General features: G+C 39.4%; 1 protein-coding gene across 1 annotated transcript; it reads right to left on the reverse strand.

Annotated features, from left to right (window-relative positions):
• Window positions 1-376: 376 nt before the first annotated feature.
• Window positions 377-12,905, reverse strand: pidd1 (p53-induced death domain protein 1). The gene is given in 17 exon segments (XM_083916777.1): window positions 377-1,642; window positions 1,645-1,865; window positions 3,466-3,662; window positions 3,912-4,019; window positions 5,296-5,411; window positions 5,573-5,696; window positions 5,846-5,996; window positions 6,083-6,218; window positions 6,297-6,444; window positions 7,422-7,595; window positions 7,702-7,851; window positions 8,711-8,912; window positions 9,026-9,077; window positions 9,167-9,319; window positions 9,452-9,865; window positions 11,296-11,763; window positions 12,516-12,905. Coding segments are annotated over 17 exon segments (3,018 nt in total). The 5' UTR covers window positions 12,664-12,905; the 3' UTR covers window positions 377-1,586.
• Between the last annotated feature and the right edge of the window lie 4,276 nt (window positions 12,906-17,181).

Consider the following 17,181-nt stretch of genomic DNA (forward strand, 5'->3'; position numbering starts at 1 on the left):
AGAAAAGGGATTTTAAAAGGGGTCCTCTAGTGGTATGTAGTAGAATTACAAACATGAATTTTTTTTATTTGCAGCAAAGGTGTATAGAGGGTGGGGGATGGGGATCCGCGTCATCGTGACGTCTCATCTCAACCCCCTGACCTTGAACACTAAAATAGAAAAATGTCTACAGAAGCTGAAATAGTGAGGCTATAAGTCTGCAAACAACCAGTGACTCACTGCTGCAGTACTCACAGCATGAAGGCAAAAAACAGTTGGCATTTCTTTACATAACAGTTTATGACAAAGGTGGAAATTCATACACAATCTAATATCCTGATGTTTCACTGTTATGTGCTGTAGCTAAGCTGGAAGACATTTAATCAGCCATAAAAAATGGCCTCCCCTTGCACTTTCAGTCGTCCAGGCCTCAATAGTCCAACAGCTCCAAGTGTTAACACAGTCCTGAACTGGTAAAAGTGACCAAGAAATTAAAATAAATAAATTAAACTGATTAAAAAATACTCATGGTAAGTCAAAAATGAATGAGTTAGGCACAAATCTGATTTACTGTTGTTAAACGCATAAGACACCAACAACCTCTTTCACACATGCACTGCAAACTTGACATTATCTAGACATTACCCGGCGGAGCTGTATACAAGAACGCAAATGTCCGAATCAGTTGGATCGAACATCAGACTTGACCCTTTAGTGAGCCCATGTGGGAACAGAGCCGCTCAATGTGCAGAGGACTCACAGCGAGCGAGCGGCGTGTTAATGACGTTCCTATTATGCAGCTGCTGCAAAACCAGAAGAAAACAAACCTCGAAAGGGTGAAGAAAAGAAGAAAAAAACAGGAATTTACACAGAGACGACAACAAAAATGTCCAAACTGGAGAGACGACGAGATTCAGGAAGTTTTGTCGGTAAGGACTGAGGCCGAAATGACAAAAGACTCAGTTGTTTAGGAGCAAATTAGGAATCTCACGACAAGAGTGCGGTGTAATCCGCGTCATGTCCGCCCTCCTGCATGCTTCACCACCAATCGCCTAGAGTATTTACAATAAGTGAGAGCACGTCTGACACGGAGAGTCTCCTGTTGTTTCTGCATGTGTGAAAGAGAAACTGATTCTCCTGATATTGTCCAGAGTTCAGATGAGAAAAGGGTAGGTAAAATTACAAATAAACGACTCACTGAGTTAAAATTTTTAACTTAATAAGCCAAATATTTGTGAGATACTCAGTCAAAAATGGTGATGAGTCACTTTTTCACAATAATGAGTAAGTAAACCCAAATTATGACATAACCAGCATAAATTACTGACTTGTGCCTTATCATTGTAACTTACCACAGGTATTCTTTCATCATATATAACTTGTGACGTTGAAATGAGCCTCCAATGTGTCGTCTTGCACACTGAGACAGTTTTTTTTTAAATGGAAAAAAGCCTCAGGACATCATCTTCATGCCGTTCATCCATCTCCCCTGAAAGGCGCCACCAGCTGTTAACTATCATGATTGTGCTAAGATAGATTTTTCTGTACTGCGGGACAGTTGTTTCGACAGCAGGATGAGGTGACGGGGGCCACTGTAAACAAACAGGTTACTCAAGTGTAAGTCCGCCATCTGCGCCCAGCGTGGGTTCATCTACTGCTGTGGTTCACTCAGGGAGGAGCTCTCTGCTTCCAGGCCCACTCTCCTCAGCGACTCCGAGTACTTTCTCCTCCCTATACTGACGACGTCCTCGATCTCATCTGCCAGGTCTCTCCTGCCGCTCTCGATCATAGCGGCCACCAGCCTGGACGCTGCTCCTGGTCCTGCATCCCTCTGTCCCCGGGCCCAGAGGAACAGCATGTCCAGCACCAAGGCTCCCAGGTTGTCCCTGTTGACGAGAGCAGAACAGACACACTTTTATTTTTTAACATCAGCTACAGTCACCTACTACTGACCTTACAACAGATAAAGGATGCACCGCAAATAATGAAATGGAAGGAAAATTATTTTTCTTTTCTGTTTCTGTTGAAGAATGAATGAATTTTGTAAACAAGTACTGTAAATGTTTAAATATACTGTAGACATGTAGATGCTTGTTATTCTTTGTTAGCTCGTTTTCCCTTTTCTTTCTATACCTGCTAAATGTATGTTTATGTCTGTCAACACATTTTTGTGTTTTTTTTCCTTCTTCAAAAAATGATTCTTATAGACTTAAAATAAATATAAAATAACTGATCACTGTAAATATATATCTTAATCAATAATATTTGTGGTTCTCACGTCAAAGCAAAATTAGATTCTATATTTCATACCAGCTACGGCCACATGAAGTACCGTACGTTTCAAATTCCAATGTATATTCCAGATACTGGAATATATAATATATATAATAATATATAATATAACAATATATAAATATTCCAGATACTGTACATTCATAAATATTCTATATAAAAGGTGCCAACGTTGTCTAATCATGTGAGGTATTGTGATCTACGTGCAGTTTGAGTATAACCACGTATAAACTGTAAGGTTTGGGCTTTGCACCAACGTTTATCGACTGCCAACTTCCATCAAATACACATAAAATGATATGAGAATGAATTCCCATATAGAAACCTCACACATAAAACATCAACACAAAGTGTATGTAAGATTAAACATGATGCCTTTTTTTTTTCAGCCACCTCCGGGATGCGTCACGAGAGGTTTTCTGAGCATGAGGAGTAGAGGGGAGGGACAGATGAGCATCAGCCTGTGTGTAATCTCCTGCAGTGTCCCAGATGGCTTAGTGATGGCTGACAGTGCAGATTAAAACAATCAAAATTCTCTACCATTCCTCATCCCACTGCGGTTTCTTTCACTCATATTACGTCTCTCCAATTCCATCGTGTTCCCTTCGAGGCTCTGGCTGCTCTAACACACGTGTGTGTACGCGCTGCTTACGTCATTCACTCAAATAGAGATGCTTTAAAACAGAAAACGTACATTTGTATCTAAATTTCTCACATTTTACTCTATATTTGACTGAAATCTCAATCAAATGGGTCAGATTGACATAGCGTTGGAGTCTATAATAATAATAATATTTGTATTTATCCCTTTATAAATGAGCTCTGCTTCAATGTTCCTTAAACGGTAAAGGTTTATGTTGCATGGACAATAATTGCACAAAGCATTTTAATTTCTAGTCAAGATAAAGTTCCCACAGCATTTGGTTACATGGTGATAGTTTGGTTTCTAACTCATGGCCTTAAAATAAAAATAATAAAGTTTAAGTAGATCTCAGAACCACAGATGTATATATATTTGTTGTTTGTATATCTGGGGTTCCGTGGCAAAAAATAATTTCCCCCTGGGATTATTAAAGTGTTTCTGATTCTGATCCTGTAAGTACACGATAGCTTGTAAATGCAATGACCAGTCCAGTAAATATTGAGTTCAGTTGAGGAATTTTGGCTGAACATGACGCAGTTGGTCATTCCTACCTGTACTTGTACTGGATGCGGTCCAACTCCTGGTAGCTTAAGCCAAGATTGATGCCAATAACACGCCAGTCCTGACCTATCTGCAGAGAGATGGACAGCAGGTTGGCCTCCGTCAGGAAGCCGCTCTCAGGGTCACCCAGGTTCAGAGGAGGATACTGGAGCTCTTCCATGATGAAACCATTTTCTGAGTTCAGAGCCTTTGAACAAACACAGAGAGATCATACTTGCGGTGCTTTTCTTGGGTCTGAGGTTTAGATGCTAAATATTAATGTATATTGAATGTACAGATTTTTTCTCTATATGCATATGCTAATAAGTACACCATCCAACATTTTAAGACAAAATGCACATGAGGTTCCTACTAACTACTATCCTAATATCCGGAAATGCTAAAAATATCTTTGTTATCATATGAAATACGGAGAAAAAATGTCACTTCAACTGACAGGAAGTCTTAGTGGTAACGTTGTGAGCCACTGGCTGTCAGGTCCTTTCCTCTTTCTTGCCACTTCCTCTGGTAGATTGCTGGGAATATCCCCTCTATAAAAAGACACCTGTAGAGAGGTACAGAACATATTTTTAATGCACGGCACCGACCTGGTACAATTTACACTGAGTGACAACGGAAGAAACACCCATACAATGTTATACAATAATTACAATAAATACTACCAAATAGTTATTACCTTTCATTGAACTATTAGTTTTATTAGACACCAATACCATAGCTGTTTGTGTTTTGACTAGATTCTTGATTACATTTGCTGTATTATGCTGAAAGGTGTTTTTAACTCTTTTACACAGTATATGATGAACATGAATATGAGAAACACCTCATTATATAATGCAAACCAATACAAAATACGGTAAAGCCTTAACAACGACCACAAAATTTACCACAAAGTTGAATCTGACTCTGCTCTGGATCATTTAACAGTGTACAGTTTCTACTGTCTGGTCACTTAAAGTCCCATTAAGACTAGATTTATTTCTCTAGGGGTGTCAAGGGAGTTTTAACATCACCGCAACAATTACAGCTGCAATAACAGTATATTTATAACCTGTATGGCGTAACCTACTTGTATTTTAAAGTGGATTTCTGATGGTTTGTTTTTATTTTTTAACATGAGAAAAGCTGCTGTCCTTTTGTTTCTATTTTTATCTTTAAATCGGCTCTGACTGCTTTGACTATTGTGTGAAAATGGGGTGAGTCAGAACCCTGTTTGTGATGCTGACACATACATAAACTGGATTGGATGAAGTAGCACTATAACGGTAGAAAGAATAAAAGCCATTAGGAGAGCAAGACTCCATGTCAGCTACACGTATTAGTATTTTCTCTTTTGAGCCTTGTTTTGGGACCATATTTGTTTAAACTTTGGCAAAATTGGCACCATTAAAAGTCTGTCGAAGTAGCCGTTAGTTGTTCCTTTTTACACTGTACCTGTGGGTGTCGAGATAACTGTCACTGGAATACTTTGATGGTGAAGAAAACTTAACAATTTAATGATTCTCAGGCAAGTTCTGAAGCATCTTTTTATATCATTTCTAAAGAGATTTGTTAATAGTGGATAAAATGATATCCTCGGAAAGTGTAAGTCACTCTGATTGATGTCAATGTGTGACTTTTTGTTTTTAAGATTTGACTGAGATATGACTTTGAGAATGTATGTGATATGTACAACTTGTTACTTGTTGTTTGTTAAGATATAATGTGGATGAGATCGTGCAGTTCTTGCATCGTGTAATGTGGAACTGTAAGATTGTATGAGATGATATGCGTGCAAACAGAAACAGCAGAAATCCCTATTTTCCGTATCTCTGTCTTACTTGTCCTCTCACTGGCCCCTTCTGTTCCTGATCTGGACAAATGTACACTTCCTTCAGATTCTTCAGGGTGGAGTAAAACACAAAACGTAGTCTTCCCTCCACACAGTCTGGTCTCTCTGGAGAAACAAACAAACAGGAAAATGTAATCACAAGACTTCTTACAGATAGCTGTTTGGGGACAGTCCGTCCACTACAGCACATCATAAGACCCTGGAAGGAAAGGGAGCAGGAGAAAGAAATGTTTATTTAGGCCAGCGCCTCAAAGAGGACGTCAGACCTGTGCTGATGTCTAAGCCTCGCTCAAAGCCGGCGAAGAACTGCTCTCCTTCCAGCAGGTCAAACAGGTCTGAAGGCTGAGGTCCGTCATATTGAGCTGACAATAACTGCAGTCTGTCGTCCACCTGGACAGGGAGCATCACAATCCCTGTTTAGCATTTTCGTGTAAATGTTTCAGTTGCACAGAGAGAAGAGAGCTGATATGCAGACTGTTCTTGGTGTAAGTTTATCTATTAAACTACACGTTTAAAGTACAAAGAGGAGAATAACAAACCTTGTTAGCAGGTAAACACTGCAGCATAACTTGTGACGGATCAGTCTTCCTCTGAAGGACGAGGAACTGGACTTTAAACTGTTTTAGCCTTTGATAGACCTTCCTGACCACCCCACTAACACAGCGATGAGTGGTGTACCACAGCCAGTACCTGTGTTGGCGAACACAAAGTCGCGTTAACACAATGGAAATATATAAAACAAACATGCATTATGAGAATAGATTATAAATACTCACCAGGAGAAATGTGTGATGTAAAAAATGGCATACAAATGGGTGACGTAGAGAGACACTTGTGCTGTAATGTCAGTCCAGGTTTGGGCAGTGGGGTCTCCATGTAGCAGATGTAAACAGGATATATCGACTGTATGGCCTGCAGAAGCACCAAACATGCTAATACTTGCTAATACAGTCTGGTATAAACATGTATGATAATGAAGGCATTTTGTACCTGTGACTCCAGATGGCAGAGGGACCTGAACTTTGATACGTTGTAGGAAATGTATGCTGGGAGTCTGGGAGAGGCAGAGGAGAGGGCTAACTGTGGCCTGAGGATCCCCGCACAGCGCTTTTACCTCTGACTCAGACACCTGCAGCACCTACAGAAAGAGACAACATAAGGCTACATCCACACTACTTTTTAGCTCCGAATCAATAATAATCTCAGTTCCCATTAAAACACCTGAAAACGCATATCACATGTCCATTTGTGTATACTGGGCATATGTGTGCCGGTGTAAACAGGAAGCAGATTGTCTAATATTACTCTGGGGTTGAAAGTCATGGATGTGTAAAGTTTTTTTTACCAGCTGCACATCTGTATCAGCCGCTATTTCCAGGCTAATGACATTTTAGATGATATTCTCCGATGACTGGTGTTGATCTGTTGTGTTGCATCAAATTTGCGCTGGCTAAATGTTGTGTTTAAGGTTAAAAAGGCTTTAAGATTTCTTTGTTTCCTTGGCACAAACAGGGTTATAAATAACAAAAACAAAATACACAACAAGAATAAACATCAAACAAATTGTTATTTTAAACATAATTTCATATCGGCCCAGAATTTCACAATCACAAAATATATTAAAGGGTGAACCGCAACAGCGATAAGTAAGACCGGAGATTTATTTGCTTGGACCAACGACAAGGTGGAACTGTTACTGAAAGTATTAGACTAGTAACGGTGGAAGCAAACATAGATTGGGAGTCATTGTAAAGCAAATATAACGACATATTAAAGCGGTATCAGGAGACTTATATATCGCTGGAAGAAGCAATAGGAGAAGGGAAAGGAACACGCACACAACAAGGATGAAGAACAGCCTACCTAACTGATAACACATCGTTTTCATTCATCAAGAATAAAATGCCAGAGTTTTCAAACTAAAAAAGGCTCAGCAGCGTTTCCAAACATCTCTGAACTAGGGGCTCAGAAATGCCGGAGTAGTGTGGGCACAAGGAGGAAACGTAGCGAACGATAAGTGTTTTTAGACAAAAACATACTGGAATAGTCTGGATGTAGTCTTGCAAACCACAGGTGGCACAAACTGACATAGACTTCCATATTATGCAGTGTTACCTGTAAGGTTATAGTGCGGGTTTGGACAGTGGAGTCTGGAGGGAAGTGGAGTTTAACTCCAGGGTCAGCGCTGGACACCAGCAAGGCTCCAGCTGGTGTAACAGCGCAACTGTCCTTTACCGGACAGCACACTGCCATGAACCAGGAGAACTGTCTCACTGTGCAGCAGGCCAGCTACAGAAACACAAACACTATTATTACAATTTGTACTGCCAAAAGACAAAAGCTTAAACACAACTGTTAATAAAATTGTTTTGCAGTGGCAGGCTTTACACTTTACCCTGGCCGGACGTCCACCTGGGTGGCTGCTATGGCTCTCGCTTCCTCTCCTCAGAACAGTGGGCAGAGTGCTCCATGACTCTCCGTCAAACCTCCGCACCACCACCTGCCTTCTTTGTTTCCGACGATATGGCACACACACCTCCACAGGCTGTGAGGATTTCAAAGTTGTAAGTACGTTTACGTCATGCAAGTGCAGGAGAGAACTCAGTGACAAGATGGAGTGAGAATTTTGTTTCTGTGACTTTCGGTACAAAAGTTACCAAATGGCCAAATCTTAAAGTTTATTATTATAGAGCCACCATTCACTTAGTCCTCAGCAATACACAGAGCCTATAATAACCATGCACTGTTCTTTCTTTTATGCAGAACTGAAGCCTGAAAGAAAATTAAGACAGAATACCACAAATCACCATTTAGATACAGGACTAAGGCTGCAATTCAGGGAACTTTCCATTGGAATTAAAAGGAATTTATGGGAATAAACTGGAATAAACCTGGAATTTACAAAGTTTAAGGTTGGCGTTAACAGGGATTTTAATGTAGTTGGGGAAAATATATTTTAGTATTATCTTGACTAAAACATGCAAGTACACTGGAGAATATCTTTGCTATTCCTCAATCACAACACACAGCATACGACTTACTGCAGGGGTATTAAAGCCATGACCCCTACATGCACTATGCATACCTCCATCACAGAGGATTAATGTCTGCCAATGACAAGACAAAATGTTTATATTTATGTTTGGATATGGTACAGTTTCTTTAAATGACCCCCAATTTCCACTTAATTACCATACATTCTCATAATCCCCATGGCAAGTTTCCAATTTGGGCATTTCCAAAATTCCTCATCTAAACTTTCCATGAAAGTGTCTGGAAGGTTTACAAAGATTTACGGGAAATTGTCCGCCCCTTTGCAAGCCTATACAGGAATCTGTCTTCGTGTGTATAATTGGTTAAGTCCCTGTAACAGATGTGGCACAAAGGCAAATAAAGTTCAATACCTTTAGAAACTTAATTCCATGGGGTTGAAGTTCCAGTGGACGACTCAGCAAGATGTCATGCTCCTCCAGCCACACCCACTTCCTTTCTGGCCTTTTCTCGACCCACTTCAGTCTTGTGGTTGTCACCAGGCACCCAGGGGGGAACAGCAGCTCAGCCCCCCCTGGGAGAAACACATGACACCCAGCAGACGAGACGCAGAAACTAAGGAGCAAAAGGAGTGCAACAGCTTTAATGTTAATCCAGTCAGAAACACGCTAATTGTTAATATGACCGCAGATTGAGAAAATAGGTCCGTGCTGAAAGTGACACTATACCTGTGCTGATTAAATCCAAGATGCAGCTCTTGAATTTTTGTTTCTCCTTGATCTGGTAAGAGAGCAGTGACAAATGTCAACATTGTATCTGATTACGATACAGTCAAACGGATCTAAGCAAGCCATTTTTTCTCCTCTCACCAGGTGTAGGAGGGAGAGGAGGAGGGGTCGGAGGTTGTCCCAAAAGGTTGGCACGCACATCTATTTTCAGCAGAGGCAGTTTGTTCAGACAATGTGGGATCAGGCGGAGGTCATTGCTGTAGATGACAAGCTCCCTGAGAGCGAGGAGGGAGCCTGGTCAACAGAGAACACAGTGCTTACACCCTTTCTTAATGCTGCGTTCACTTACATCAAATAAAACAAGATTTCCAGTTTGTGACTGTAATGGTATTTCACTGACACGCCCACTCGCCCGTACGTCCATACCCATGCTCTCTGGTAGCTGCTTCAGCTTGTTGTTGGACACTTCCAGGATAATAAGCTCCTCCAGAGAACCAATTTCCTCAGGTAGCTGCTGAAGGAGGTTATGTGAAATATCCAGTGTCTGTAGTGCTTTCAGCTGACCCACACTCGGGGGAAGAGAGACCAGCTCGTTCCCTGTGAGGGAGAGGTAGGTGAGGGAGCACAGCTGGCCTATATCAGGAGGCAAAGCTGAGAGGCGGTTGTGACTGAGGACCAAAGTGGACAGCGCAGGCAAACTGACAAGGCAGGACGGCAGACAGGAGAGCTGGTTGAAGGAGAGATCCAAGTGCACCAGATGGAAAAGGGAGGAAACAGATGTGGGCAAAGTGGTGAGGAGGCCAGGCAGGGGGTCACCTTGCGAGTCATAAAAACGGTGTCCTTGAATTAGAAATAAAGGTGCAGTTAGAGATTGTAAAACAGAGAATAAAATCCATATTAAAATGCATTACCACAGTATTCAATTCAATTCAATTCAACCAAAAATACAGAAGGTGAATTAAGCCATTTAAAGTTCCTCTCCAGACACTTACTGTATGTTAAAGAATGTAAACAAGTATGTAAGAGCACTTTCGCATCTGCCTCAATCGAACTTGAGTGCCTCATTTGCTACGGTTCGTTTGTGCTGGTGTGATTGCAGCGATCGTACTCGGACCAACCAAGCTCTTGTAGGCAGCTACGTGATCTACGTAATGATTAAGAGCCTCCCCTGTCACTGAAACAACAACAACAACACCCGATGTAATAACCAAGGACCAACGACAAAATCAACCCCCGTAGTTGTCTCTCCATTGTGACGTTATTTGTGGTGGATGCGTTGTCTGCTGTCACTCTGTTTACAAACGCATTTCAGGATTTACGTTACTGCACCCGCCCAAGACACATCTGACCAATAAGTGAAGTGCTATTTCTTCCTTATTTGTCCCAAACCTTAACTAAGCCAGGGTGCAGCTACATTTTGGTTCACTTCAACATGTCATCAACTGATTCGGAGCAGATCAAAGGAATACGTGTGAAAGTGAACCAGAAAAGCGGGAAGAAAAATATAAAAATATTCATTTTTGCATCTGGTGCACACCAGGGAAGTGGACTAGAAATGGACTATCAGGTGTGAAAGTGCCTTTAAAACTACTCTGCTATGATTTATATTTTGTGTGCTTTTCCATATAGAAAGTTAAAAAAAACTCTGGAAGCACATCTACTCTTTCTCCCTCACTGAGAAATACTGGATCTGGCCTCGCCCCGCCCACAGCTGCTCGTTCTTGGTTGACTCTTCGGTGACCACGTTAAAGCTTCGGCCCAAAGTTGACCGGTGAAAGAGCAGCGCTACAGGATGTTTGAGCCGTGGGCTGCCTGCCAACCACAGGTTATCTGCAACTAGTTTCAGTGTCAGTCAGACCCAGACGAGGAGTCTGTTGTGAACTAAAATCAGCGACTAGCAGATGGATCAGAATGGGAAGTGCAGTTAGCATTTGTGTCTTTTGTGTGTTAGCTTATTAGCTTGTAACTTCAGGTTTCTTTTCCAGTGCAGTGTCAAAGTCATTCCCCCGTCAAATGGTGTTTTCCATATTAGAAAGTGATTTGTTTACCGATTAGTGGCGTACCAACGATAGTCCCCTGGGATACGTTTCAATTTTGAATTGCAGAAAAGTGTACAGACATCTTCTGTGCTCTGATATCAGTCAGTATAGTCAACCTCAGACATTTTAGAGGACATAGACATAAGAAAAACACATTTTTGAGAGGAGGGGGACTTTAACAATCTATGTCAACAAGCAGCTGATACCACATGAAATGAATCAAAAAAGTACCCCAAATAACCAGAGAACGCAGTTCTGTCAGACGGGATAGGACATCCAGTGCCCCATCCAGGCCTGGTTTATCCTCAGAGCCCAGTCTCAGGTACTTGAGGCCCCTCAGCTGGTCTGGGACGGACCCCCAAAGCCTGGGCAGTACCGCTGCTCCTCCCTTATACACGTCCAGGGTCAGGCGTGTGTCAGTCAACACAGATGTGAGCTCCACAGAGGGAGGCAAGGGCGGAGTCAAAGACAAGGCAGAGGATGAGGAAGATGAAGAAAAACCGGCATGATGATGAGGATGATGATGATGGGTGGAGACGTAAGAGGAGGAGAGGCTTGATATGGAGGGACCACAGGTGTCCATGAGGCTGGACGGAGACGGAGAGCGCGCAGGTCCGGTCTGCTCCTCCCATTTCTCCTCAAGCTCTCCGCTGAGCCTCAGAGCCAACGTGTGAGGAGGAGGAGGGTCAGGAGCTCCACCTGTTGATGGATTTATTCATATATATTATCATTACCTATTAGTTCTAATATTCACTGCCATAACAACACTATTAGTCGTATGTCTAGTAGTAATATAGCCATTGTTACTACTATTATAAACTATCATATTCACCACCATAATTATTATTATTCATATTTCTATCACTTTAGCTGCCCTTATAACTACTATTCATATCATTTTATCATATTCACCACCATAATCATTATTATTCATATTTCTATCACTTTAACATCCTTTATAACTACTATTCATATCATTGTATCATAGTCACCACCATAATTATTGTTATTATTCATATTTCTATCACTTTAACTGCCTTTGTTACTAATATTCATATAATTTTATCATATTCACCACCATAATTATTGTTATTATTCATATTTCTATCACTTTAACTGCCTTTGTTACTAATATTCACATCGTTTTATCATGTTCACCGCCATAAGTGTCATCATTATTCATATTTCTATCACTTTAACTGCCATTATTACTACTATCCATATGATTCTGGTATATTAATATAATTATTAATATACCAGAATTAATTAATTAATGCCATAACTTGTTAGTCATAATTACATTAATATAGATATTATGACAGTTAATGTTAATTCTGTGGTCTCATCATAATCATCATAGATAAATCTAAGTGTGGTCTAGAAATACTCCACATGTAAAGTGTCTTGATGTCACTTTTGCACTATAAATTAAATAGAAATGAATGAATTACCTGCAGGTGTCACCGCTGCTTCTTCATCCTCAGACCTGCCTGGCACCACCATCCGCCCGGCTGCTGCTGCTGCTGCTGCCTGGTCTCCGCCCTCCTCCTCCTCCTCCTCTTCATCAGCAGCTGCATCTTCCTCACTGCTTCTCTCCATTAAAGACACCTGCTTTTGTCAGATTCCTGTTTGACACATGTCTGAGTGGTGCAACAGTGTCAGTGATGTTAGCTTCTTTGATAGCCGCTAACATCATCTACGTGAACATGAGCTGAAACCACACATCTGATGCCCTCTGCGGCTGCGTTAGACACTTTCAAGGTCCGTTTCTAACGTGACTTTGTCGCTAATGAAGTTATTAACTACACAAACACACAAACGCGTGGTGTTGTCTGCTGTTTCTCTCAACTCTCGGTCCCTTTCACTTCCTTATGTCCAGTGTTTTTAAAGAATAAGTCTTGCGTCACAGCGGCCTGCTCGTTTTACTGCACAGCGTCCACCAACGGGAGGCGGGCGGAGCCTAACCGTATGCATCTGTCTGAACCAGGGTAACCCCGCCTGTCCCGGGTGTCCCTGTGTTTAAAATCGAGCGCCTTCACGCTGGCGCCGCCAAAGTTTCACCCCAGGGCGGGACCAGCCTTACACTGTCAGTTTATTAGGTACACATTTCAAAGGATTGAGGACTTTTTGAATACAATTTGCACATGTACTTTTATTTTTAATGCTGTTTTATTTTGTTTATCATGTTTAGTTGTGTGTTGTTTTGGTTTTAAACGTGAAACTTGTATGTTTATGCTGCTGTCTTGGCCAGGACTCCCTAGGAAAAGAGATTAAACCTCTCAATGGGAACATTCCTGGTTAAATAAAGGGTAATAAATAATTAAATTAAAGACAGATAGATAAAACCAAGGCAGTTATTGTCCAAAGTTCACATAAAGTGAATGGGGTAAAAGTTGTAACCATAAAATATCAGTATGAAACATCACTCACATTAAGACAAAACTATTTTGTATTGTAAGTTTTCTGAAATGTTATGCAAATTACACATTATCTAAATAAGTGATACTCTACATATTCTCTCTAAACTGACATCTGAATTGAATGAATTCATTAATACAAATATTATTTATACTCAAGAGTTCACTGAGAGAAAAACAAAAAGTAAAGACGAAGCAATGCATTCATAAAAAAGAAAAGAAAGCCTAAATTTAAAAAAAAATAAAGAAAGAAAGAAATTAAAAACTTTTAGAGAAAATGAAAAAGAAAACCGCCATATATGTATGTATGTATGTATGTGTGTATGTATTGTACAATTTCATGCATTGTTATCGGGGAACAATTTTTACAGACACAATATCTTATCAAACTGCAGCATCCTGTAGATATCACATATATACTGAGGAGAAGTCTACAGACACAATAAAGTAGTAAAATGCACATCTAAATGTGTATTTTGTGCCTTAGGACTTCAGAGAAGTGTAATAAACTGAACACTGAGTGGATATGAACTTTTTTGTCACTGTGCCAATTTGTTCTACAAATGTTTGAATTAAATTTGTGAAAATATGCAAATAAGGTTTTAAAAAATCTACCAGAAAAACAAAACAATACTGTATTTACAATATTGTAAACTTGTTAAATCTACAAGGGACAACATTTTAGATTAGGCCCACTTTTAATCCCTTAAAATGTAATTTTGGAATTATTTGAGTCCATCCAAATTATTAATAAATAGAAAGCTTTTTATAAAGCTGCTAAACTACAAGATTTCTACAAGGAAGTGCCTTTACCTTTCAATTACTTTTTCTTGTATTGGTTTATTTACATTGCATTTCTTGTTTTATTTTGTATTTACTTCCTTTCTTTTTGGTTGTGTATTAAAGTATTCTTCTTAAATTTAATTTTGCTATGTCATCATAATGTAAGATTAAGATATTAATTTAAAAGGAAAAAATTCTGCCTTTATATTTTTTAAAAGTATGTTGCCGAACTGATCTACAACTGTTTGTGTCACATGTTGTTTGTGAGAATGAAATAAAGTTGTTCCAGGCCCGTGGGCGGCGCTGCTGGACTATTGGACTGTTTTTATTATACACATACAATTATACATAAATAAATCATATCGGTCTACATCATTTGCACATTGCTCACGCTGTAATGTAATAAAATGATATTGAATTTAAAAGTATGCAGCCATGAAGAGAATGACTATTGTTCGTGGACAATGCAGTTTCTAAGCTCTTAGAAATTATTTTTCTGCTAAACTCAATTATGAAAAGATTGCAACTGTCAAAACAGAAGAAGCATTTTGTTTATTTTATTTATTGGATTTTACATTTTTATTTTTATTCTTTGTTTAAATGTCTTTTAATTCCCTTTTTGTTTTGTTGTGTCGATGCAGTATTGGACAATTTTACTATATATTATTTGACTGTAAAATATTATGGGGGAAAAAAGGTTAACACCCTAAATAAAGAGCAGCGCTTGTCTTTTCATAATGAGTAGTAGTGTTTGTTTGTTGTTTTTCTGTTTGTTTGTTCAGACACATTAGTGAATGTAATAGCATTTTTTTATTTAAAAGCTTTTTAAAATATGTTTGCAATTCCTCTGGAACATTCCTCAATTAATTCATAATTTAAAGATGAAATAACATAAAATAAGTATATTTTTATGTTATAATGCATCATCTGTTCATTAAAAATATATATTTATTACATTTTTGTATGATCTACGATTCTTCCTCAAAAGGGTTAAACATCTTGTTTATATCACATTACTCATTAGTGACACATCAGTAAAAAAGTGCAAAGAAATTGTGTTAAGAGTTCATCTCTGCTGTGGAAACTATTTACTTATGTAGGAAAGAATCTGTCCGATACCAGTACGCTGTGCCAAAGGGAGATAGCTGGTTCAAAGAGCTAATTCGGGCACAATAATAAAATTCTTATCACATAACCACGCACCAAGTGCAGCTGCTGTCATAATTCAATTCAATTTTATTTACAGTGCCAATTCAAAACAAAAGTAAACTCAGGACACTTTACATAAGGAGTAAAGACCACACTCTATGACTTATCCTTTAAGTTTACATAGACCCAACAATTCCCCCATGAGCAGCAATCTTGTGAAAAGTGGCAACGGAAACCTTCCCTTTAACAGCAGGGACGGACAGACATCTGTCTTTACTGGTTTGGGAGGAAGAAGAGGAGAAAAAAGAGAGAAAAGACAGACATATGGACAGAGGGAGACAAAGACAGACTCTCCGAAAAGTCCCAGAGATGCAAGCAACCACAAAAGTAACTATAATACTATCTATGGTAATGTGAATATGACTTATATGTCATGACAGTTAATAAAGTAGTAAAGTAGAAACAAGTGCAGCTAAAGTGATAGAATATGACAATAACAATAATTATGTTGGTAAATATGATCAGTGATGAGTAGTGGTGATAACAGCTGTGATACAATGAGATATATTACTGATCATGTTTTTATGGCTAAAAATTTTATAATTAAGAAAACTAATGACAGCAGGAAGCGTCATGCAGGACCATGGCAGCAGGCACCACCACGATCTGCAGAGACCTGAGAGACGACAAAGCACAAACAACTCCGGGGAAGAAGTTGAATTAGTAACATGCATTGATGAGACGTGAATGATACAGACAGAGAGGAGAGAAGGTCAGAGTATCAGGAACAGGATTATCCACAGCAGACTAGGCCTACAGCAGCATCATTAAGCAGAACAAAATCAACTTAAAATCTGGTCAGACACAGACAATGAGTCACTTTCCTTGACGCTCAGCCAGAATTACATCTCTTTTGGGGCATTTAAGTGAGTCATTTACATAAACACGTTTCTAAAATGATACGAATGTGTTAACTTTGACATAACATTTTAAAACTGGTCAAATCTTAGATTATTTGTACTTTTTGTACTTGTTTATGTACGTAACCTTGATGTTATGCCAGCAGATTGTCGGGAGCTGAACTGCATCACTGTCAGCGTGGACGGACTCACCTGCTCGGTTGTTGATTATAATTAGAAAATATAATAACGAGCTGTGATGCCCCTATCGACCCCCAACGCCCCTGGTGAACCTGAGACCTTTGGTTCGCTGGGGAAACTCAGCTTTGACCGTCAGTAGTTAAAAAACACTTGACAGAGTGGGAATGTACTTTTTTTAAAGACAAATGGTGGTTTCACAACAGGATTTTTGTTCTCTAAGGAGCTATGTCCTAAACAAAACCTGGATCAGTGCCTACAAAATAAATTATATTTGGAGCCTAATTCTGCGAATAGTTTGTTCAAGGAAGTTTTCCAGAAAAACATTTTATTGTTATTCCTGAATGTAGGCTACTTCGAATGCAAGAGATTTGTGATTTCATTACTATTTCTTGTGAAACCCTACTACTATTTTTGTAAGGAGACTGTTGCAAGATGTTCAGGCTCTTTCTTGAAAACATGAAAGTGTTTGTTAGTTTGTAAAAATGACCACTATAAACAACAAATAAACAAAAACAGACTAGTGCCACTGTCACAGGTTTACCTTGACCTGTAAACAAAAGGTTAATAGGCAATATTGTAAAGTTGGGTAACAATACACACTCTTACTGATAACAATGATTACCAAAGAAAGTCCCTGTACAGCCTAGTTGTAATGTATAGACATAATT

This window comes from Echiichthys vipera (genome assembly GCF_963691815.1).
Source record: "Echiichthys vipera genome assembly, chromosome: 7".
Classification (NCBI taxonomy): Eukaryota; Metazoa; Chordata; class Actinopteri; order Perciformes; family Trachinidae; genus Echiichthys; species Echiichthys vipera.